The sequence below is a fragment of the Bos grunniens genome, chromosome X (genome assembly GCF_055505025.1).
Source record: "Bos grunniens cultivar Pamir isolate PY7600 chromosome X, Bosgru_T2T1.0, whole genome shotgun sequence".
In the NCBI taxonomy this organism is placed as follows: Eukaryota; Metazoa; Chordata; class Mammalia; order Artiodactyla; family Bovidae; genus Bos; species Bos grunniens.
The window spans coordinates 88,414,714-88,440,362 of record NC_141194.1 but is presented as its reverse complement, the minus strand read 5'-3'; the positions used below and the strand labels follow the sequence as shown (position 1 = coordinate 88,440,362).

General features: G+C 36.8%; 1 protein-coding gene across 15 annotated transcripts in view; it reads right to left on the bottom strand.

The window, feature by feature from the left end:
• Nucleotides 1-25,649, bottom strand: part of NUP62CL (nucleoporin 62 C-terminal like) — a 102,269-nt gene that overhangs the window by 8,319 nt on the left and 68,301 nt on the right. For 6 of the 15 annotated variants that reach the window (XR_015159814.1, XR_015159811.1, XR_015159812.1 and 3 more), the window contains 2 exons: nucleotides 19,658-20,616; nucleotides 18,337-18,403 (listed from right to left, as the gene is read on the bottom strand). The exons of 4 other annotated variants lie outside the window; for them this stretch is intronic. Coding sequence is in view for 5 of the 11 variants with exons in the window: in XM_086389640.1 (XP_086245766.1) it covers nucleotides 18,337-18,403 (67 nt within the window). In the remaining 6 variants the exon portion in view is untranslated. The remainder of the gene's footprint in view (nucleotides 1-18,336; nucleotides 18,404-19,657; nucleotides 20,617-25,649) is intronic. 5 more of the 15 variants (XM_086389640.1, XM_086389638.1, XM_086389641.1 and 2 more) reach the window with 1 other exon arrangement.

Below are 25,649 nucleotides of genomic sequence, written 5' to 3'. Positions count from 1 at the left end.
GCAGTAACAGAAATCTACTTAAAAGAAAAGATTCAAGAGCTATTTAAAAAGTATAATCATCAATGGGCTTCCCTGGTGGCTGAGCAGTAAAGAATCTGCCTGCCAGTGCAGGAGACACAAGAAACATAGGTTTACTCATTGCTGAATATCAATACTAAATCCAAGTCTATGCCCTAACCAGTAATATTGAAGAAGCTGAAGCTGAATGGTTCTATGAAGACCTACAAGACCTTCTAGAACTAAACCAAAAAAGGATGTCCTTTTCATTATACGGGACTGGAATGCAAAAGTAGGAAGTCAAGAGATACCTGGAGTAACAAGAAAATTTGGGCTTGGAGTACAAAATGAAGCAGGGCAAAGGCAAACACAGTTTTGCCAAGAGAATTCATTGGTCATAAAAAACACTGTCTTCCAACAACAAAAGAGATGAATCCACACATGGACATCACCAGATGGTCAATAAGGAAATCAGATTGATTATATTCTCTTCAGCCAAACATGAAGCTCTATACAGTCAGGAAAAACAAGACTGGGAGCTGAGTGTGGCTCAGATCATGAACTCCTTATTGTCAAATTCAGACTTAAATTGAAGAAAGTGGGTAAGACCACTGGACCATCCAGGTATGACCTAAATCATATCCCTCATGATTATACAGTAGAAGTGATAGATAGATTCAAGGAGTTAGATCTGATAAACGGAGTACCTGAAGAACTATGGATGGACATTCATGACATTATACAGGAGGCAGTGATCAAGACCATCCCCAAGAAAAAGAAATGCAAAATGGCAAAATGGTTGTCTGAGAAGGCCTTACAAATAGCTGAGAAAAGAAGAGACACTAAAGGCAAAGGAGAAAATGAAAGATATACCCATTTGAATGCAGAGTTCCAAAGAATAGCAAGGAGAGATGAGAAAGCCTTCCTCAGTTATCAATGCAAAGATATAGAGGAAAAATAGAATGGGAAAGACTAGAGATCTCTTCAAGAGAATTAGAGGTACCAAGGGAACATTTTATGCAAAGATGGGCACAATAAAGGAGAGAAATGGTATGGACCTAACAGAAGCAGAAGATATTAAGAAGAGGTGGCAAGAATACACAGAAAAACTATACAAAAAAGATCTCCATGACCCAGATAACTATGACAGCGTGATCACTCACCAAGAGCCACACATCCTGGAATGTGAAGTCAAGTGAGTCTTAGGAAGCATCACTATGAACAAAGCTAGTGGAGGTGATGGAAACCAGTTGACCTATTTCAAATTCTAAACAATGATGCTGTGAAAGTGCTGCACTCAATATGCCAGCAAATTTGGAAAACTCAGCAGTGCCCATAGGACTGGAAAAGGTCAGTTTTCATTCCAATCCCAAAGAAAGGCAATGCCAAAGAGTGTTCAAACTACCGCACAATTGCACTCATCTCACACGCTAGCAAAGTAATGCTCAAAATTCTCAAAGCCAGGCTTCAACAGTATGTGAACCATGAACTTCGAGATGTTCAAGCTGGATTTAGAAAAGGCAGAAGAGCCAGAGATCAAATTGCCAACATCTGTTGGATCACCAAAAAAACAAGATAGTTCCAGAAAAACATCTACTTCTGCTTTATTGATTATGCCAAAGCCTTTGACTGTGTGGATCACAATAAACTGTGGAAAATTCTTAAAGAGATGGGAATACTAGACCACCTAACCTGCCTCCTGAGAAATCTGTATGCAGGTGAAGAACTAACAGTTAGAACTGGACATGGAACAACAGACTGGTTCCAAATTGGGAAAGGAGTACGTCAAGGCTGTATATTGACACCGTGCTTATTTAACTTATATACAGAGTACATCATGAGAAATACTGGGCTGGATGAAGCACAAGCTGGAATCAAGATTGCCGGGAGAAATATCAATAACCTCAGATATGCAGATGACACCACCCTGATGGCAGAAAGTGAAGAAGAACTAAATGGCCTCTTGATGAAAGTGAAAGAGGAGAGTGAAAAAGTTGGCTTAAAGCTCAACATTCAGAAAACTAAGATCATGGCGTAGAGTCCCATCACTTCATGGTAAATAGGTGGGGAAACAATGGAAACAGTCAGAGACTTTATTTTGGGGGGCTCCAAAATCACTGCAGATGGTGACTGCAGCCATGAAATTAAAGACACTTGCCCCTTGGAAGAAAAGCTATGACCAACCTAGACAGCATATTAAAAAGCAGAGACATGACTTTGCCAACAAAGGTCCATCTAGTTGAAGCTATGGTTTTTCCAGTAGTCATGGATGGATGTGAGAGTTGGACTATAAAGACAGCTGAGCACCAAAGAATAGATGCTTTTAAGTGTGGTGTTGGAGAAGACTCTTGAGAGTCCCTTGGACTACAAGGAGATCTAACCAGTCCATCCTAAAGGATATCAGTCCTGGGTGTTCATTGGAAGGACTGATGCTGAAGCTGAAACTTCAATACTTTGGCCACATGATGTAAAGAACTGACTCACTGGAAAAGACCCTGATGCTGGGAAAGATTGAAGGTGGGAGGAGAAGGGGACGACAGAGGATGAGATGGCTGGATGGCATCATTGACTCAATGGACATGAGTTTGAGCAAGCTCAGAGAGTTGGCAATGGACAGGGAAGAGTGGCACACTGCAGTCCATGGGGTCGTAAAGAGTAGGACATGACTGAGCAACTGAACTGATTCAACTGAATGAAATTTATTCAGCCTACCTTAAGTCCTGAATAAATAGCAGCAATCAACTGAAAAAAAAGAAAAGTAGAAGGAGTTACAGACCTGGGAGGCCCAGGAGAGAGTGGAGATAATGAATTTAGTTTTATATAAGTTTAATTTGAGGTGCCATGGGATATCTTATGTGCAGATATTTGTTAACATGAAGCTTCAGAACAGATAGTCAGAGAAACATTAGTGAAACTGATGGTTAGAGATGACAACTGAGGTTTCAAAAATGCTGATTATCAGGAAAGCCTTAGAAGAGAATTCTTTTAGTAACAAGGAGAGGTTGCAAATAAAAATCTAACTTCCTAATTCCAGAAAACTGAAAAAGAGCAAAATGAACCCAAAGCAAGCAAAAGGAAGGAAATAATGAAGATAAGACCAGTTATCAATGAAATTGAAACCAGGAACACTACTGAGTAAAAGCAATGAAACAAGCAGCTTAATTCTTCACAAAAAAATATCAGTAAAATTGATAAACCTTTACCAAAATAGAGAAAAATAAATTAGAGAACACAAATCACCAATATAGAAATAAAACAGGGTATATCACTACAGACCCTGCAGCCAATAAAAGGATAAAAATCCTATGAACAACTTTATGCTTATAAATTAAATGACCTAGCAGAAGTGTACCACAAATTATAATAACCACAGATTATGAAAATTCAACCAAGCTAATCTGAATAGACCTAGAAGCATTAAATAAATTGACTTTGTATGTAAAAAGCTTTCCCAAAAGAAATATCCAGGCCCAGATGGTTTCACTGGAGAATTATACTAAATACCTAAAGAAGAATCAAGAACAGCTCATAAATGCTTCTAAAAATAGAAGCCAGTATTACCCTAATAACAAAACTAGAAATGACAGTATAAAAAAGGAGAAAACTACAGATCAACATCTCTCTGCTGCTGCTGCTGCTAAGCCACTTCAGTCGTATCTGACTCTGTGCGACCCCATAGACGGCAGCCCACCAGGCTCCCCCGTCCCTGGGATTCTCCAGGCAAGAACACTGGAGTGGGTTGCCATTTCCTTCTCCAATGCATGAAAGTGAAAGGTGAAAGTGAAGTCGCTCAGTCTCGTCTGACTCTTAGCGACCCCATGGACTTCAGCCTACCAGGCTCCTCCGTCCACGGGATTTTCCAAGCAAGAGTACTGGAGTGGGGTGCCATTGCCTTCTCCGCAGCAGAGAGATGGAGGGGGATAAATTAAGAGGTTGGGATTAAGATATACACACTACTATATAAAAGACAGATCATCAACAAAGACCTATGTATAACACAGGGAACTCTACTCAATACTCTGTAGTAACCTATATGGGAAAATAATCTGAAGAAGAATGGATATATGGATATATATAACTGAATCACTTTGCTGTACACCCGAACCTAATACAACATTGTAAATGTTATATTCCAATGTAATATTCCAATGTTATATTCCAAATATATTCCAATGTAAAATAAAATTTTTTAAATCTCTCAAACACTTAAAGATCCTCAAGAAATTCTAGCAAACCAAATCCAATAATATAAAAAAGGAACTAAAAACTAGGACCAAGTAGAATTTATTCCGTAAATGTAAGGCTGATTCATTTGATGTTTAAAACCATGTCAATGTAGGGACTTCCCCAGTTGTTCAGTGGTTAAGAATCTGCCTTGCAATGTAAGGATGCAAGTTTGATCTCTGGTCAGGGAACTAAGACCCTACATGTTGCAGAGGCAGCCAAGCCCACACACGGCAACTGCTGAACCTGCATGTTCTGGACCCCAACAGAGATCCTGTGTACTGCAACTGAGATCTGATACAGCCAAATAAATATTTTTAAAGAATGTGTCAATGTAATCCACCATATCAATAAGTTAAAGAAGAAAAATCATATGATTATATCAATTGGTGTAGAAAAAGCATTGACAAAATCCAATATTCATGAATGATAAAAATTAGTGATTAAAAAGAAGTCAGGAAAAGAGTGGAATTAACTCAATTTGATTTAAAAAGCATCTATTAGAACACAAGAACAAAAGATTGATTTAGAAGAATTGAACCAGTATTTTAGAATTTAATTTTGTGGAAACTGATTTGTGATCTTTACCTTCAGATCAAACTCTATATTAAAAGGGTATTAAATCAGAGTTAAAACATGAAAAAAAAATAAAAAGCATCTATTAAAAAACATATAGCTAAAATCATATACTTCTAGTGAAAGACTAAACTCAGAGGCAAGGCAAAAATGTTTGCTCTCATCACTCTTATTCAACATGGTACTGAAGCTCTAGCCAGTGCAATGTAACAAAAAGAAAGAAATAGCATACCAATTGGAAGAAAGAAAGAAAACCGTCCTTTTGCAGATGATGTAACTACCTCTGTAGAAATCCCAAAGAATCAAAAACAAAAAACAAAACTCCCCAAATCAAACTCTTAGATCTAAGAAGTGAATTCAGCAAGCATACAAGATCAACATTAAAAATTGTGATTTTATGTAGTAAAAATGAACCTGTGGAAACCAGAATTTAAAACACAATATCATTTATAATCACTACAAATAAAATGAAACACTTAAGTGTAAGTCTAACAAAACCAAAACATATATATGATGTGAGTGCTGAAAATTATAAAATGCTGATAAAAGAAATCACAGAAGACCTAAATAAATATTTAGACATACTATGTTCATGCATGAGAAGACTCTACATGGGAAAGATGTCCATTTCCCCTCAAACTGATCTATAAATTTAATGTGTGTGTGCTTAGTTGCTCAGTTGTCCCTGACTCTTTGTGACCCTATGGACTGTAGCCCACCAGGCTCCTCTGTCCATGGAGATTCTCCAGGCAAGAATACTAGAGTGGGTTTTCATGCCCTCCTCCAGGGGATCTTCCCAACCCAGGGAAAGAACTCGGGTCTCCTGCATTGCAGGCGGTTCTTTACCATCTGAGCCACCAAGGAAGCCCCTGGTAGCTCATAATGATATAAATTTAATGTAATCCCTATCAAATCACAGCCCAGCAAACTTTTATAGAAATGCAAAGAAATTAAAATAGCAAAAACAACCTTGATGGAGAAAAATAAAGTGGGAGATATCAGTCTCCAAGATATTAAGGCTTAGTATATAGCTACATTAATGAAGAGAGTGTGGCATTGGTGGAGGGAAAGACATAGATCTATGGAACAGTGATTCTAGGAAACAATTTGATAAGGGAAAATTTTCCATAAAGGGAAAAAAAGTTGATCTAAACCTCTCATCTTATACAAAAATTAACTCAAAAAGGATCATAGCCTTAAAGGTAAAATATAAAACAATAAAACTTGTAGGAAAAAAACAGTAGAAAATGGGGGGGTGGGATATAGGACTACACAAAAAGCTCTTAGACTTGACACCAAAAGCATGATTCATAAAAGGAAAAACTGATAAACTGGACTTAATTGTAAAATTTTTGTCCTATGAACAACTCTGTTAAGAATAGACAAGCTACAGAGTAGGAGAAAATATCTGCAAACCACATAGCTAGCAAACGACTAGTAGTAGCTGGAATACACAATAACCTCTCAAAACAACAGTTAAAAAATCCAGTTAGGGATAACCAACAAGGACCTACTGTATAGCACATGGAACTTTGCTCAATGTTATATGGCAGCCTGGATGGGAAGGGGATTTGGGGGAGAATGGATACATATATCAGAGAAGGCAATGGCACCCCACTCCAGTACTCTTGCCTGGAAAATCCCATGGAGGGAGGAGCCTGGTAGGCTGCAGTCCATGGGGTTGCTAAGAGTCAGACACAACTGAGCGACTTCCCTTTCACTTTTCACTTTCATGCATTGGAGAAGGAAATGGCAACCCACTCCAGTGTTCTTGCCTGGAGAATCCCAGGGACGGGGGAGCCTGGTGGGCTTCCGTCTATGGGGTCACACACAGTCAGACACGACTGAAGTGAATTAGCAGCAGCAGCAGCAGGATACATGTATATATATGGCTGAGTCCCTTTGCTGTTTACCTGAAACTATCACAACATTGTTAATCAGCTATATCCCAATACAAGATAAAAAGTTTAAAAAAATAGTAACCAACAATATATAATTCTCAGTAACCAAATTAATCATCTAATCAAGCTTCATAATGTTCTAAATAAATAAACATATAAAGTTGAAATATATTGTTACATATTGGTATTAATTTATTATTTTTAAAAAGTGCTTTCTTATTTTAAAATATTTTAATGACACATAGTAGAAAAATAATGATATAATAAATATGGCTATATGCCACATAAAGGTTTATTTTATCTTACCCTGATAACTTTATTTCTTTTCCTGTTTTTAATAAAATGAGATTCCAGCTAGCAACGATGCCCTTTGTGTAACTTCCCACAATCATACCATATACTTCTTACCTTTCCTGCCATAATCACAGACTTGAATTTGTGGTTAAATATTGCCAGCAATGGTACTATATTTTGCTGAATATATATATCTTCATAAAAATTACACAATGTGATTCAGAAGACTTTTATATTTGATACAATAGATATATTCTACACATAATTCTTCAACTCGCACATTTCACACATTATGTTTTTAAAATTAACCTATGTTGATGTAAGTCAAGTTTGTTCATGTGAATTTTTAAATACTTGTACAATATCCCACTGAACAAATATAACATCAACTTATTTATGCATGCTCCTATTGATGGATATTTGGGTTGCTATATGTTCTATGTCATTACAAATAACAACTGCAATGAATTTTTAAAAATCCAATTAGAAAATGGACAAAAGATGAAAACTGACATTTCATCAAAAAGGATATGCTCATGACAAATAAGCCCATGAAAAAGATGTTCAACATCATTAGTCATCAGGAAAATGCAAATTAAAATTTCAATGATATCACTACACATCTATCAGAATGGCTAAAATGAAAAAAAAATAGTGAAAGTACCAAATGTTTAGGACACAGACAAATTAGATCACTTGTACATCACTGGTGGGCATGTAAAAAATGGTACAGTCTCTCTGGAAAACAGTGTAACAGTTTGTTATAAAATTAAACACTCAACTACCACATGACCTAGCAACTGCACTCTTGAGCATCTATCCCAGAGAAATAAAAACTTATGTTCACATAAGACTCTGTACATAAACATTCATAGAAGCTTTACTCATAAGTAGCCCCAAACTGAGAACATCTAAGATGTACTATAACAGGTGAATGTGTAAGCAAATTGTAGTACATCCAAACCATGGAAAAGTACTGAGCAACTAAAAGGATCAAATCATTGATATTAATATTCATAGCAATTTAGATGAATCTCTGGGGAACTAAGCTGAATGATAAAAATCCAGCCCCGAAATTTTACATGCTATATGATTTCATTTTATATAGTATTATAAAATGGCAAAATTTTAGAAAGGGAGACTAGATTAGTGGTTGCCAAGAACTGGGGAGCAGCGATTAGGGGGATTAGAGGTGGGTGTGGCAATAAAAGGGGAATATGAGGAATTCTTGTGGTGATAGAATTATTCTGCATTTTTGACTATGGTTGTGGATATAAACTTGTTTATGACTAAACACACACACGCACAAGTAAAACTGGAAATTTGAACAAGACAGATTTTACTGATATTAATATCCCAGTTGTGATATAGTACTACAGTTTTGTAAGATGTTACCACTGGCGAAAACTAGGTAACAAGAAATAGGAACTCTACATTATTTCTTTATTACCTATATTATTTCTTATGTTATATGTGAATCCACAATTACCTCAGTAAAAATTTCATTAGTGTAAAAGACTAAGCCACACAAATAAGATTTTGAGTCCCAACTTCTTCTAGAAGTGCCTGCTGATTAGGCACATAATATGACCCCAAATTTTTGTGAGGCAACAAACTGCTTTAACAAATTTATTCTCACTGCTTAGGATGGTTGGCCATCTTTTCAGCTTCCAATATGGGTTTCTTCACTGCTGTACGATTGCTAAGCCAAAGGCACATTTAAAGGTTTTTAGTTACTGTAGTATATACTAGGTTAGGCTGCTGTTTAAAAGCAAACTTGAAATCTCAGGAGCTTAACCTAATTAAGGTTTATTTCTCATTCAAAAAGAAGGAGGTAGGAAGAGGAAGAGAGGTGGAGGGAGAGAGGAAGAAAGAGGGAAGGAGGGAGAAAAAGAGAGAGAGAACACTATCCTCCTACTTGTCATTGGTACTTTTAAGAAGATTCCCAGGTTATTGAAACTAAAGTAACACTCAGAATAAACACACTTGAATTCTTAGTGCTAACTATGGCCTGATGGAAAGAAGAGTGTTTATAGGGACGTACAAAGCTCTCAACTCTGCCATGAGTTGATCTTATCATCTTGATCTTATCATTGATACATTAAGGTGATGATGATAACACAGTCTGCTTGTATATAGCACTACTGCTTACTCAAAATTAATAAAAAATATGTTTCAAGGAAAGGAATAAAAACAAAAGATGGTAAAGGTATTGTGAATTCTTGGAGGCCAGGGTGGGAGAAAGATAGTAGAATTATTACACTTGAAGTGGTCCTCAGACCTGTTGAAATGTTATTTAATCTTCAAGTCTCACTTCAAATTCTAGCTCTTCTAGGAAACCAACAGAAGATAGGTTTCTCTTTCTTTACTGACCCCACACTTGCACTTTGAAACTTTTCAAGGCAGAGATGCATGCCATTGATATTTATATCTCCTACACCGATTTAAGAGAACACCTTGACACATAGTAGGTGCTTTGTATTGAGAATCACTACTCTGTGGTTTTGACTTGCATCTAAAAGAACACGTTCCATTATATAGCACTTGAGCAAAATGCCTAAGCATATTACCTTATTTGGTTCCCACAATAGCTTAGGATGAAGAGAATAACTAAAAACTCCAGAATACTCAGTGGCTTCCCAAAAGCCAAAAGTAATGAAAATTGGTAACAGGACTCATATCTTCAGACTCCCATCTAATAATGCTTTATCTATTACAATGCATCTGTATGTCAAATGCTATGAAAATTTTAAATAAAATGTACTAACTGGCACCACAACATAACATTATTTGTTATTCCTTCACATAGTGAAGTGCTCAAAATAGGGCAGTCCTATCTAAACTCCAACTGGGGAAATTTCATTGGTGAAATACTATCAGTCCACTTTATAGATAAAGTACTATATAGATAAAGTACCTCATAGATGAGGTAGCCATAGAGTGTGGGCCCCTAAACTGCATTATAGCAAGGCTCCAGTATATTTATAGTTTTTAGTCACTAACGGGAAGAAAATTGCTTTGGACAAAAATCTGTATATCTCACAAACAATATAAATTCTACTATTCGGGAGTGATTTAAATGATGTTACATATAATTCATCTGGGGAAACGCTCCAGCTTGAGGAAATTCACTTGGGCACAAAATGTACACAAGGAGGATTAGTGGAAATCTAATTTTGCAGATGTATTGAGTGCATTTCAAATCTGGATTTACATATAGAAAAGAAGTTTGGGAAGAGGAGCTCTGAGAATGTTAACCATCATGCATTCTTTGCTAACAGGAGCTAAAGACTTGATCATTTTTAATCTTAGTACTCTAATCTAACCTACAAGAAATTCTTCAGGATCAAGGAGAAATCGTGTGACAATAAATCTATTTTGTCTGTAATGGGGAACAGAGATGAGTGGGTAGCTCATTAAACAATGGAAAGATATAAAATACCTTTCAATTAATAGGCAATGGGAACAGGCAAGTAAGTAGCTGTCTGTTGAGCTTAAAGAGACCTTTAAAATGAGTCTTTGTGTTGTTGCCACATCTCTGACAGATCAAGAGCTTTCACCTCTGAAGTATCTGAAGTGGAACATTATACTCCAGAACACAAGAGATGATCTCATCGATCAACCAATGTGTCACAAAGATTTCCCAAGGAATTTCAGAAAAAGAGGTAAAAGAAACCAGCTCAGTCTGTAAATCAGATTCTGCTCTAGAAGATGAAATAGGAAAAAGACACTTTGATTGAAATTCAAAGGTGTCTTTTGGTATCTCAGCATTAGATACGCTTCAGATATGAAAGGGCTAAAAGTAATTAATAAAAATTTTTTTAACCATTTCTTATCTGGGCCAAAGCTTCTTTAAAAATACAGCACGGTAACTATAGTTAATGTGTGTATGCATGAGTGCTCAGTCACATCCAACTCTGCGAGCCCATGGTCTGTAGCCCACCAGGCTTCTCTGTTCATGGGATTTTCCAGGCAAGAATACTGGAATGCGTTGCCATTTCCTTCTCCAGGATAGTTACTAATACTGTATTGCATATTTGAAAGTCGCTAAGAGAGTAGATCTTAAAAGTTTTCATCTCAAGAAAAAAATGTTTTGGTAATTATGTAAGGAGACGGATGTTAACTAGACGTCGTGGTGATCATTTGGTAATGTGTACAAATATTGAATCATGTGGTACATCTGAAACTAATATAATGCTCCATGTCAAATATACCTCAGTTTTTTAAAAAAGATAAAAACATGCCCTGACCTGAAAAATCCAATTTAAAATAATCTCTCAAACAATAACTGCTAACACTGGGTAAAAGTGAAGTATGATTATGACATATCACAAAAAGCTGCTTCTCTAAAATGATCCTGAGGGTATTTTATGCAAGTTAGTAGAATCATGCTAGATGACCAAATATGTTTTATGTCAAAAATAAATAATTAAGGTGTTCACAGATCAGTGCTAATAAACTATATTGGAGAAATATCACAAAACTCATGGCATTTTAGTTACTCTAAGGATTCTTCTCTTTCTGTCATAAATAGTAATCTAAATGTTGTGAGCAACTATTAAATAATTATGGGGTAATCCATGAGAGACTACAATGATTATGGGTAAAATATGTTTTAGTCACTTATTATCATCATAAAGCTCTGGGACACTTCATGAAAGAAGCAAATGCCATCAAAATACTCAAGGAACTTTCAAATAATGACAAGCATAAGATTTTCCACTGCCTGTCTCTTTATTATGGTGTTTGATAAATATTAACAGACAAGACAAGGTTGATTAAATGAAGAAATACAAAACACCTAACCTTCAGCCCTACCTCCCTGCTCTAAAAGAAGTAGCTTCATACATTTAAAATGAATAACAAGTTGGCTCAGATTGATTGCCAACCCTGTCATAAGTGGTCCCAGCAGAGCTGGAGCTGCTGCAGTTTCAGTGACTGCCAATTGAGAAGACAGATGTGTGACTGCAGCACTGCCATCAAGCCAATCTTGAAATAATGACATAAGTTTGCACAAAGAGAAAGACAAGAGAGGGAACCAGTATTTGACTATAGTTACTATTAATTTTCAGTTAGCTATATTAATCATGGGGAAAAGAGACATAGAAAATGTTTCTAAAATAGATAAATATAAAATTTGAAAAAATTGGAAGAAAAGTTATGACAAAACCAGACAGTGTATTAAAACGCAGAGACATCCCTTTGCTGACAAAGGTCCATCTAGTCAAATCTATGGTTTTTCCAGTAGTCCTGTACGATCTGAGAGTTGAACCATAAAGAAGGCTGAGTGCTGAAGAATTGAAGCTTTCAAACTATGGTGCTGGAGAAGACTCTTTAGAGTCTCCTGGATGGCAAGGAAATCAAACCAGTCAAACCTAAAGGAAATCAACCCTGAATATTCAGTGGAAGGACTGATGCTAAAGCTGAACCTCCAATACTCTGGCCACCTGATGAGAAGAGCCAACTCATTGGAAAAGACCCTGATGCTGGGAAAGATTGAGGGCAAGAGGAGAAGGGGACGACAGAGGACAAAATGATTGGATGGCATCACCGACTCAATGGGCATGAGTTAGAGCAAATTCCAGGAGATAGTGAAGGACAGGGAAGCCTGGCATGCTGCAGTTCATGTGGTTGCAAAGAGTCAGACACTACTTTGCAACTGAACAACAATAGCAGCATATATGTTCAGTGTGCTCAGTCACTCAGTTGTGTCCGACTATTTGCGTCTCATAGACTGTAGCCTGCCAGGCTCCTCTGTCCATGGGATTTTCCAGGCAAGAATACTGGAGTGGGTGCCATTTCCTCATCCAAAGGATCTTCCTGACCCAGGGATCAAACTTGCGTCACCTGTGTCTTCTGCACTGAGCAGGTGGGTTCTTTACCACTGAGCCACCTGGGAAGCCACTCTCTCACTCAAAACTCTTATACTTACCTCTTCCTGGTTTGGTTCCATCAGTGAAGTTCTATGTAATTTAGAGGAAGAAAGGGGCCTAGTTCTCTACTTACTCATGGATATTGAAAAGTTGACTGGACAGTATAATATTTTAACATATATAAAGTGTAATGTGTGATTTTCAAATCACTTTTAAAGATAAGCTGATTTTTAAGTTAAATATATAGCACAACAGTTATGTTTCATAGCAGGAAAAAATTCTGTACTGTCATTAAAGATACCAAATCATAAAAATATTTCCCAGAAATGTTTCAATATAGATTTCAGCTTTAAAATATTTTTTTAGAAAAAACTGCCAGTTAGAGATTTCTCTTTACAATTTTTAAAATTTCTAATTTAATTTTATTTTTTTACTTTACAATATTGTATTGGTTTTGCCATATATCAAAATGAATCCGCCACAGGTATACATGTGTTCCCCATCCTGAATCCTCCTCCCACCTCCCTCCCCATACCATCCCTCTGGGTTGTCCCAGTGCACCAGCCCCAAGCATCCAGTATTGTGCATCAAACCTGGACTGGCGACTCGTTTCATATATGATATTATACATGTTTCAATGCCATTCTCCCAAATCATCCCACCCTCTCCCTCTCCCACAGAGTCCAAAAGACTGTTCTATACATCAGTGTCTCTTTTGCTGTCTCGTATACAGGGTTATTGTCACCATCTTTCTAAATTCCATTAAAATTTCTATTGTTAAAATAACATATGTTTTGGGTTTTAAAAAAACTGTTATTTGGATGTGAATAAAGAGATTCATTGAAAAGTTTAACCTTAAAATTTCTCAGTCCACAGACCATTTCAGCAGACATGATGCCATTAATTATTAAGAAGGAAAATAAACCACCACCACCAAAAAAAAAAAAAAACCCTCTTAGCATAATTAAATCCTGCCACTCTCCATTCCCTGATCAAGTCTTTTCCTGATATGATTCATTTTGATATTTGGCAAAACTAATACAATTATGTAAAGTTTAAAAATAAAATAAAATTGGAAAAAAAAAAAAAAAAGAAAAAGAAAGGTTTCTTGTGGGAACAGAAAAAAGGGTCCCACAGTATCAAGAATCTCTAGGCTTTTTCCCATTATCATGGCCTCTCCATCTCATTTGAGAACCTGTATGAGCTCTCGTTGCCTCTTCAGCTCAACTCAATTTTAGCAGAAAAGTAACTCCAAGTAATCGTTACTCTCTATTGTCTTACCTTTTTACTGTGTTGACTGAAGCTTTACCCAGACCACTAGAATTTACATCCTACCCAAGTACTACCATTATATTTTGAAAACCCATGTCCTCTACTGTTAAGTAAATGATTGGGATTTGTTTTTATATCCAGTGATGCCCACATTAGAATTGTTTTAAGAGCATACCAGTAGAAAGAATACTATTCTGATTATTATTCTGGTCTGAGCTCTGCCACTAATTAACTGTGTGTTCTTAGGGAAGTCGTTTAACCTCTCTGAACCACATTACCTTCATTTACATAATACAGTACGTTCTTGGTAGCACTAACAACCTTAATTTTATTAGTAGGAAAACAGTGGCTGAGAGCCTTGAGATTTCATTTATGACAAAGAGGATCCCAGCCAAGAGAAAAAAAAATCATTATAATCTTTCTTTACCTAATTACATTTTGACATCCCCCCAACTCTATCCAAGCATTGTTCACTGTAGGAAAATATGCAACAGACAGGAATACAACTGAGTCAAACTTTGTGTGATCTCATTCCTCAGTGTTCTCTAGCCACCAACAGGCTTCCACATCACAGCTGTTCTTAACCACTTCTCTAGGTAAGTGGTTTTCAATGATAATGTGTGGAACTGACTTCTCTAGACTCAATTTAATAGCTACCTTTTGAACCATATGACCCTTTTTGTCTTTCTCCCCCAACCCATCTCCACCCACAGCAAACTCTGACAACCAGTTCTGCCGCTATCATTTACCGACCACCAATCATAGAACAGGCACTGCTTAAGGAAACGTCAATGTTGCTTCTTTTAATCCTTACAAAAGCCCTAAAAGGTAAATATTACTCATTTTTAAAATGAGGAAACGGACTCAGAGAAACTGAGTTACAATTAAGGTCACACAACTTTTAAGTGGTAATACCTTGACTTGAGGGCTTCCAGGTGGCATAGTGGTAAAGAATCTGCCTACCAATGCAGGAGATGCAAGAGATGGGGGTTCAATCCCTGGGTTGGGAAGATTCCCCTGGAGTAGGAAATAGCAACCCATTTCAGTATTCTTGCCTGGAAAATCTCATGGACAGAGGAGCCCGGCAGGTTACAGTCCATAGGGTCACAAAGAGCTGGACACGACTGAGAATGCACACACACACATCCCTTGACTTGAATCCATATCTATCTGATTCAGAAACCTCTCCCCATCAGGTAATTAATACTAAAGCGAAAATCGCTCAGTCGTATCCTACTCTTTGCGACCCCATGGACTGTACACTCCATGGAATTCTCCAGGCCAGAATACTGGAGTGGGTAGCCTTTCCCTTCTCTGGTGGATCTTCCCAACCCAGGGATTGAACCCAGGTCTCCACATTGCAGGTGGATTCTTTACCAGCTGAACCACAAACTAAAGCAATATAGAATTTAACCTCCCTCTGATGATTCAAACCATAGTTTAGAATAAAATAGGACATTTTTTCTTTTAACACAGGAAAGAAGGAAGTAAACATGGATGATGATGATATAGGTATATTTGGAAGGGAAAGAAACAGAAGTTCATGGTTGATGACCTCTAGTAATGCAGAGAATGAGGAATATATAAAGCCAAAGAAGATCTGTATTATTTTCATACCACATCTTTAAAAATAGTTAACTAGCTATTTATTTTACCAATAGTAAATTGGTTAACTAGCTCCCATTTGTCTCAATTACTGACATCTCAATATATTCCATATTTAGGCAAAGGTCTATGACAATCATTTCCAACCAGTTTTTATTTTAAATCTATTGAAAAGCTGAGAGAGTAGTAAAAGTCACAAATTTAAATACCTTTTCCCTAGGTTAACCCACTGTTACCATTTTGCCACAAATTTCTCCATCTTTTTCTCTTCACAAATGATTTTGGTTGAACCACTTGAAATAAAATTAGCATGCAGCTAATTTTATTCTCTAAATGTAGCATGCAGCTTCTAAGAGTAAAAATATTTTCTTGCATAACCATAATAACATACATAGGAAAATAAAAAATCCCTTAATATTTAATGTGCAGTTCATACTCAGTTTCCCTAAATGTTCTAAATAATGTCTTCTTGGCTTTGATCCAGTATCTAATCAAAGTTAACATGGTAGACTTGATTGTTATATCTCTTTTAATCTATAACAATCCCCTTAATTTTTTTTTGTTTTGAATTTTCTAGATACCCATGACTGATTTTTCAAGAGTTGAAGTCAATTATCTTTCAGAATATATTATCCATAGAATGTCTGATTATCTTCTTATCATTAGATTCAGGTTAAACATTTTTAATAAGAATATTACATATGGGATATTATGCACTTCTCACGTCAGATCAAGACGCACACAATGTCAATTCATTGCAATACTAGTGATATTAAATTTGATCACTTGATGAAAGTGGTACTTGTCAGATAGCACTGTTGCAAAGGTACATTTTCTCCTTTGTAATTTTTAAATAATGGGTAGAGTTTTAGCATTACTAAGTGGTTTTAGCATTCCTCGATGACCCTTGCCAGAATCAATCGATAAGCCAGGGCTACAAAATGGTAACTTTCTCATTAAATTGTACAATTAAAATGACTGCATATAAATTGAGTATATAAACTATACCTAAATAAAGTTAAAAATCACTCAGTAACTTGTAATCCATATTTGATCCATTTCCTATCTGTATATATATATATATTTTTGGCCAAGAAATGACTGACAGTTTAAATATAAATGAGGTAGGGTATTCAACATCATGGAAACCTTAATGAAAGTATTCGTTTGAAAATGTTTTAAATGGTCGTTCTCTATTTCTTCTACAATTATTAGCTGTACAATCATTCCTTCTATAATTATTAGCTTCCATGCTTCTATAAAGATTCTTCACTGCATCTCCCATTTCTCTCTCTGTCTCTGTCTTTTTGGGAATTTCACTGTAGTCTCATGAGGTTTTTCTCCTTCAGTGTATTATAATACATCACTGCCATTATTCTTTTTTAATGTTGAAACCTGATTTGGCCAGTAGAAGCCCATTAAAGCACCATCTCGTGTCCTGACTATCTCATTAGTTTTTGAATAATCTTTGTTTTCTGGCATAAAAAGTGCCAAACTCATCCTGTAGTTTCCCTGTGTAAGACCTGAGATCAGATATTTCTTTAAGAAGCCTTGGTTCATTTTAATGGTAATGGTATCTAGAAACCAAGATCAAGGTGCTAGATGTGTTCGCTGCTATCAGGGTATATCATTGTTTCTTGGCCCTTTCCATGTATAGAAAAAGGGAACAGTAATTCATACTGATGTTTGCAATTCAAATTTATAACAAAATATGGAAGAAAAATATCTTATTTCTGCTTTATCTTTTAGTGAAAATCTTGGTTTCTATTATTAATAAATGTGTGCATTTGCTTTCTACTATATTTATAATGATGGGCTTCCCAGGAGGTGCTACCAGCCTGCCAATGCTAGAGATGTAAGAGATGTAGGTTTGATCCCGTTCGGGAAGATCCCCTGGAGGAGGGTATGGCAATCCACTCCAGTATTCTTGCCTGGAGAATCCCATGGATAAAGGAGCCAGGTGGGCTACAGTCCATAGGGTTTCAAAGAGTGGGACACGACTGAAGTGACTTAGCAAGCATACACATATGTAATATATAGCATCATCCTGAAACTAATGATAAACTTATTAAGAAAGCTTAAGATTTCTTTGTAGTTCTTTTTATCATTAAGATTACATCCTAGTAAGGATGCACGATCAAAAACACAATGTACAAAAGTTATCTGAACTGCATATTTATGTTATAAATTAGTTACACAGGTTTGTTTGGTTTCATTTTGTATTCAGTTTTAGCATTTGTCTTTCTTCCCATTATTTTTGGTTTAATTTTAATTTTTGAATATTTAAACTTTTACATGGTCCAGAAGCCAAAACTGTATAAAAAGGCATACCCAGAAAAGTCCTGTTTCCATTCCTACCTTCTCCACTCCATTCCTAAACACCCCCTACTTTCATTAGTTTCTAGTTTATCCTTCCTATATTTCATTTTATAAAAATAAGCAATTACAGTTCCTCAGAATTAATACAGACATAACACGTGTTAAATAGTACTCTTACAACTGAGCTCTTATTTGAGTGTGGTCATGGTGCACAAAATCTGACTTGTATCACATTTTCTACTTACAGATAACTTGGGGTACAAATAAACTCCCACCTGAAGTATGATTAATCCACTGTAGAAAGTCCAAATGAACATTCAGAATTCTGCAGATCCACTGGAGCTAAAAACACACAGGAACGCATTTGAATAAGTTCTAATGAGGTGGATGAAACTGGAGCCTATTATACAGAGTGAAGTAAGTCAGAAAGAAAAACACCAATACAGTATACTAATGCTTATATATGGAATTTAGAAAGATGGTAATGATAACCCTGTATGCAAGACAGCAAAAGAGACACAGATGTAAAGAACAGTCTTTTGGACTCTGTGGGAAAAGGCGAGGGTGGGATGATTTAAGAGGGTAGTGTTGAAACATATACATTATCATATGTGAAGCGGATCGCCAGTCCAGGTGCAATGCATGAGACAGGGTGCTCAGGGCTGGTGTGCTGGGATGACCCTGGGGGATGAGATGGGGAGGGAGGTGGGAGGGGGGGTTCTGGATGGGGAACACATGTGCACCCATGGCTGATTCATGTTGATGTATGGCAAAAACCACTACAATATTGTAAACTAATTAGCTTCCAATTGAAATAAATAAATTTATATTAAAATAAAATAAAATTTTTGAATAACCAAAAAATAAAATAAAATAAAAAAACTGTTCTGTAAAGCAATTATCTTTCAACTAAAAAATTAAATTTAAAAAACTGGAAAAACAAACAAACACACAAAAAAGCCACAAAGGATTCTTAGATTATGATTATTCTGATATGGTAAACAAAAAATAAACATAAAAAATGAAATTAGGGAAGTTATTTACATTTCTTCTGATAAGAAATTTACTGAGAATATGCTAAGTATTAATTGCATGGGTTTTTTTGCTATTTTATATTTGTAATGTTCATATATTAGTTCAACCTATTTCAACTGTCAAGAATTCAATTCCTATAATTCAGTAAAAAAAAAACACCTAACTTCTATAGTACAAAAATAAGTAAAGAACATTAAGAGACATTTGACAGAACAAGAAATTCATATAAAACTTTTAAAATATGACCTTTTATCAACCAAACTAACTTTTTAAATTGAGGTATAATTGATACATATAACATTATATTAGTTTCAGGTGTATACAATAATGATCTGATATTCATATATATTATGGAATGACTACCACATTAAGTCTAGTTAACATTCACCATACAGTTACAAAAAATTTTTTTCTTGTGATAAGGACTTTCCCAATCTATTCTTTTAGGAATTTTAAAATATGTAATATAGTATTATTAACTGTAGCTACCATGGTTTTTTCATTTTGTAACTAGAAGTTTGTACCTTTTGACTCCCTTCAGCCATTTTGCCCACCACTCACCTCCATCCTCTGGCAATCACCAATCTGTTCTGGGTATTTATGAGCTTGGTTTCAGTTCAGTTCAGTCGCTCAGTTGTGTCCGACTCTTTGCGACCCCATGAATCGCAGCACGCCAGGCCTCCCTGTCCATCACCAACTCCCGGAGTTCACTCAGACTCATGTCCATCGAGTCAGTGATGCCATCCAGCCATCTCATCCTCTGTCGTCCCCTTCTCCTCCTGCCCCCAATCCCTCCCAGCATCAGAGTCTCTTCCAATGAATCAACTCTTCACATGAGGTGGCCAAAGTACTGGAGTTTCAGCTTTAGTATCATTCCTTCCAAAGAACACCCAGGGTTGATCTCCTTCAGAATGGACTGGTTGGATCTCCTTGCAGTCCAAGCTTGGTTTAGTTTTAGTTTTTTGTTTTCAAAAATTCCATATATAAGTGAGATAATATGGTATTTGTCTTTCTCTAACTGACTTATTTTACTTTGCATAATGCTCTCAAGGTCCATCCATGTTATCTCAAACAGCAAGATTCCCAAATCATCAATTTTTAATAAGTGGTAATATTCAGTTGTCAAGTGTGTGTGGAAAATAGGTACATTCATACACAGCCTATGATAATATAAATTGACCCAGCCCTTCAAAATGTAAATTTTTGCAATAGATATCAAAGTCTTATATATATATATATATATCAAACTATGATATATATCAAATAATATATATTATATATATATCAGAATTCTGATATATATATATGTGTGTATATATATCAAATATTTATATTTATAAATATATATCAAACCCTGAGCTATCAGGGTTTCCCTGGTAGCTCAGCTGGTAAAGAATCTGCCTGCAATGAAAGAGACCCTGGTTCGATTCCTGGGTTGAGAAGATCCTCTGGAGAAGGGACAGGCTATCTACTCCAGTATTCTTGGGCTTCCCTTGTGGCTCAGCTGGTAAAGAATCCGTCTGCAATGCAGGAGACCTAGATTCAATTCCTGGGTTGGGAAGATCCCCTGGACAAGGGTTAGGCTATCCACTCCCATATTCTGGCCTAGAGAATTCAGTCCATGGGGTCACAAAGAGTTGGACACGATTGAGTGACTTTCACATCAAAGTCTTACCTTTTAACTCAGTATACTCTACTTCTAGAAATCTGTCCAGAAGAAATAATGAGATCTAAACATACACCAGGTTAATTTCAAAATGGTAAAATTTTGCAACAATATCTCCATCAATAAAAAATAATTGAATATATTATGGTAAAGTCATCTCTAATGAAATATTATACAGTTATTATAACCATATTTTCAAAGAATGGTTAAAATTTGCGAAAAATACCATGAAAGAATATTAAATGAAGACAGAATCCAAAACTTTATATAGATGTGTTTCCAATACCATTTAAAAGAAAATAAGTATTTTTACCTGTATAGCAAAAATACTTGAAAGAAATATACTAATGTATTAGCAGAATACTGGTAACACAGGGGATTTAATTTTCTTTACAGATTCTCATATTTTCTAAGCTGAACACATTGAATAAGCATATGTATTTATTTTGTAACAAAAATACTAATCCTTTTAAAAATGTTAGAATAATTTTGACAAATAGACAAATATACTGGCAAAGTCCAGGATAATATGGAAAAACAAGGAGAAACGAAAATGTTACCACACTTAAGTGGTATGTAATAAAAATAACAGATTTAGTGTATATTAATATAACAAACAGAAATAAGATTTGTAGTAGGAACAATGAAATTTTATAAAAATCTATGGCTGAATATCATATACCATAATATAAACTTGTTTGATAAAAATTCCAGAAAGTAAGTGGTCTTTCCTATGTCCCCCTGAATATGGTAAAAATAAACAAGTAAATCCCATCACTGTGAATATTGTTGAACACACTTGCTATTTTTCTACCCTAGTGTATTGGCCTACAGTAATAAGGCTTTGTTGATCTGGTTATAATTAATTATCTACAAGAATTTTATTGGTCAGCAAATGTTTTCTCTGCTTCCTGTCCAATGATTTATGCTATCTGAGAAAAGAGATGAATTGTTGCTGATTTCTTGCTACTTTTGTCCTGCTATCAAGAAGCAATTATCCTTGCATTCACTCATCTTAAACATCTCAATCACTCTTGCCAGGAAAAACAGAAATGCAAGACTCAAATCATTTACTCCCTACTACTAAAACAAAATAAAACAATCCAAGGCTTAGTAGAGATAAAGAATAAGGATAGGATTACAGTTTCCTTTCACGTACTCTGTTTAGAACACTTATCTTACATTAATTCAAGATAGAGACAAGACATCAGCTCTGCCTTATGTCTAAATCTATATGTATTTATTTATGCATCAAAGTTCTATGACAAAACAATCTTGAATTTTGGAATCACAATGGTGATCTAATCTTTCACTAAAAAGAAGGTCTGTAATGTTAACTCTTGCAGGAAGATGGTAGCATGTGTAAACTCAGACTAATTTATATTTGTTTTTGTTCAATTTTAGATTCACTTGAAGTAGAGAATAGCAAATTTTTATAGTTGGAGGAAAATTCAAGATCATTTAGTCCACCCTTGACATTCTACAAAAGGGTCCAAGACTTAGATTAAGTGACTTAAATAAAATTCTAGTATTTTCTCAACTATACCATGCTGTCTCCTTCTAATTAAAAAAGCTAGTAAAATGTTATATAAACAACTGTCTGGGGGGGGCGGTCCTAAGATGGTGGAGGAACAGGATGGGGAGACCACTTTCTCACCCACAAATTCATCAAAAGAACATTTGAACACTGAGAAAATTCCACAAAACAACTTCTGAATGCTGGCAGAGGACATCAGGCACCCAGAAAAGCAGCCCATTGTCTTCGAAAGGAGGTAGGAAAAAATATAAAAGATAAAAAGGGAGACAAAAGAGGTAGGGATGGAACTCCGTCCCGGGAAGGGAGTCTTAAAAAAGAGAGAAGTTTCCAAACACCAGGAAACACTCTCACTGCCGAGTCTGTGGTGAGCCTTGGAACCACAGAGGGCAACACAACTGAGAGGAAAAATAAATAAATAATTAAACCCCACAGATTACGTGCCCAACGGTAACTCCCCCAGTGGAGAAGCAGCGCAGACGCCTGCACCCGCCACTAGCAAGTGGGGGCTGGGCAGGGAGGCGAGGGCTGCATTGCTTAGAATAAGGACCGGGCCTGAATGCCCCGAGGGCAATCTGAGGGAACTAACTTGGGCTAGCAAACCAGACTGTGGGATAGCTACCACATGAAAATACCTAACCTAAGACACCACCAGACCCGGTCACAGAACAAAGGACTGACTAGAGCTACGAGAAAAGCCATAACCTAAGATACCGTCAGGCCCGCTCACAGAACAAAGGACTGAGCAGAGCTAGCCGCCTGCAGACCAGCCTATCCCCCTCTGGTGACAGGCAGGCGAGGGCAGCCAGAGCCGGAAGGGGGCAACTGAGGCCCCAGAGATGCATTATCTACCAAACTGCAAGCAGGCTTCATTGCTAACTAAGACTTCTTGGAATTCTGGACGGTCAACATCCGCCTGAGAAGGTGTGTCAGTTGTACACCCAGAAAACTGAGCGGCAGGGACAGGGGAGGTGATAAGTCACAGTGACCGTGCTCAGCAAACACCTGGTCACCTGAGCTGCTTGGATCTGGGAAGGGCACAAAACGCAGGCCCAACTGAGTTTGCCCGTCTGAGGACCACCCGAGTACCTGAACCTGAGCAGCTTAGACCTGGGAAGTGCATACAACCCAGGGCCGGCCTCGGACAGTTCCCGGCAGAGCAACCTAGAGCCTAAGCAGTGTAGACAGGGAAAGCACACACGCCTTGAGTGGGGGAAAACCCAGTGTGGCCAAGACACTGCAAGCATGCACCAGTGTTATTTGTTTGCAGCGTCCCTCCCTCCCCACAGCACGACTGAACAAGTGAGCCTAAAAAAGTGTCCACCACTGCCCCCTTGAGTCAGGGTAGAAATTAGACACTGAAGAGACCAGCAAACAGAAGAAGCTAAAACAGAGGGACCCTCCTTGGAAGTGACAGGTGCAATAGATTAAAACCCTGTAGATAGTACCGACTACATAGGAAGGGGCCTATAGATCTTGAGAAATATAAACCAGATCAAGGAACTATCTGAAAATGAACTGACTCCACACTGTCCACAACACCAGAAAAAGTCCTACATATATTTTTACTATTTTTCCTATCATTCTTTAATTTTTATTTTTTTAAATTTTTTTAATTTTAAGTCCTCTATTACTCCTTTAATTTTCATTTTTATAACCTACTGTTACTTTGCAAAAAAAAGAGACCCTATTTTTTAAAGCAATCTTCATATATATATATTATAGTTCTTGTGACTTTATTATTTTTTTTTTGTTGTTAATATTGTATTTTTGAAAATCCAACTTCTACTCTAGACTTTTAATCTTGGCTTTTTGGTATTTCGGATCAATTTTGTACCTTTAAGAACCCAATCTTCAGTACCCATTTTTACTTGGGAGTGAGATTACTGGCTTGAATGCTCTCTCCCCCTTTGGACTCTCCTTTTTCTCCACCAGGTTGCCTCTATCTCCTCCCTCCCTCTTCTCTTCTCTACCCAACTCTGTGAATCTCTACCCAACTCTGTGAATCTCTTTGTGTGTTACAGATGGTAGAGAACACTTAGGGAACTTATTACTGGCTGGATCTGTCTCTCTCCTTTTGATTCCCCCCTTTATCCTCCTGGCCACCTCTGTCTCCTTCCTCCCTCTTCTCTTCTCTGTGTAACTCTGTGAACATCTCTGAGTGGTCCAGACTGTGGAGTGCACATAAGGAAGTGATTACTGGCTACCTTGCTCTCTCCTCTTTTGATTTCACCTCATCTCATCCTGGTCATCTCTATCTCCCTCCTCCCTCTTCTCTTCTCCATGTAACCCTGTGAACCTCTCTGTGTGTCCCTCACTGTGGAGAAACTTTTCATCTTTAACCTAGACGTTTTATCAATGGTGCTGTATAGATGGAGAAGTCTTGAGGCTACTGTAAAAATAAGACTGAAAACCAGAAGCAGGAGGCTTAAATCCAAATCCTGAGAACACCAGAGAACTCCTGATTCCAGGGAACATTAATCGACAGGAGCTCATCAAACGCCTCCATACCTACACTGAAACCAAGCACCACCCAAGGGCCAACAAGTTCCAGAACAAGACTTACCACACAAATTCTCCAGCAACACAGGAACACAGCCTTGAGCTTCAATATACAGGCTTCCCAAAGTCACTCCAAACCCACTGACATCTCATAACTCATTACTGGACATGTCATTTCACTCCAGAGAGAAGAAATCCAGCTCCATCCACCAGAACACTGACACAAGCTTCCCTAACCAGGAAACCTTGACAAGCCACCCATACAAACCCACCCACAGCAAGGAAATTCCACAATAAAGAACTCCACAAACTTCCAGAATACAGAAAGGCCACCCCAAACTCAGCAATATAAGTAAGATGAAGAGACAGAGGAATACCCAGCAGGTAAAGGAAAAGGATAAATGCCCACCAAACCAAACAAAAGAGGAAGAAATAGGGAATCTACCTAATAAAGAATTCCAAATAACAATAGTGAAAATGATCCAAAATCTTGAAACCAAAATGGAATCACAGATAAATAGCCTAGAGACAAGGATTGAGAAGATGCAAGAAAAGTTTAACAAGGACATAGAAGAAATAAAAAAGAGTCAATATATAATGAATAATGCAATAAATGAGATAAAAAACACTCTGGAGGCAACAAATAGTAGAATAATGGAGGCAGAAGAGAGGATTAGTGAAGTAGAAGATAGAATGTTAGAAATAAATGAATCAGAAAAGAAAAAAGAAAAACAAATGAAAAGAAATGAGGACAATCTCAGAGACCTCTGGGACAATGTTAAATGCCCCAACATTCGAATCATAGGAGTCCCAGAAGAAGAAGACAAAAAGAAAGACCATGAGAAAATACT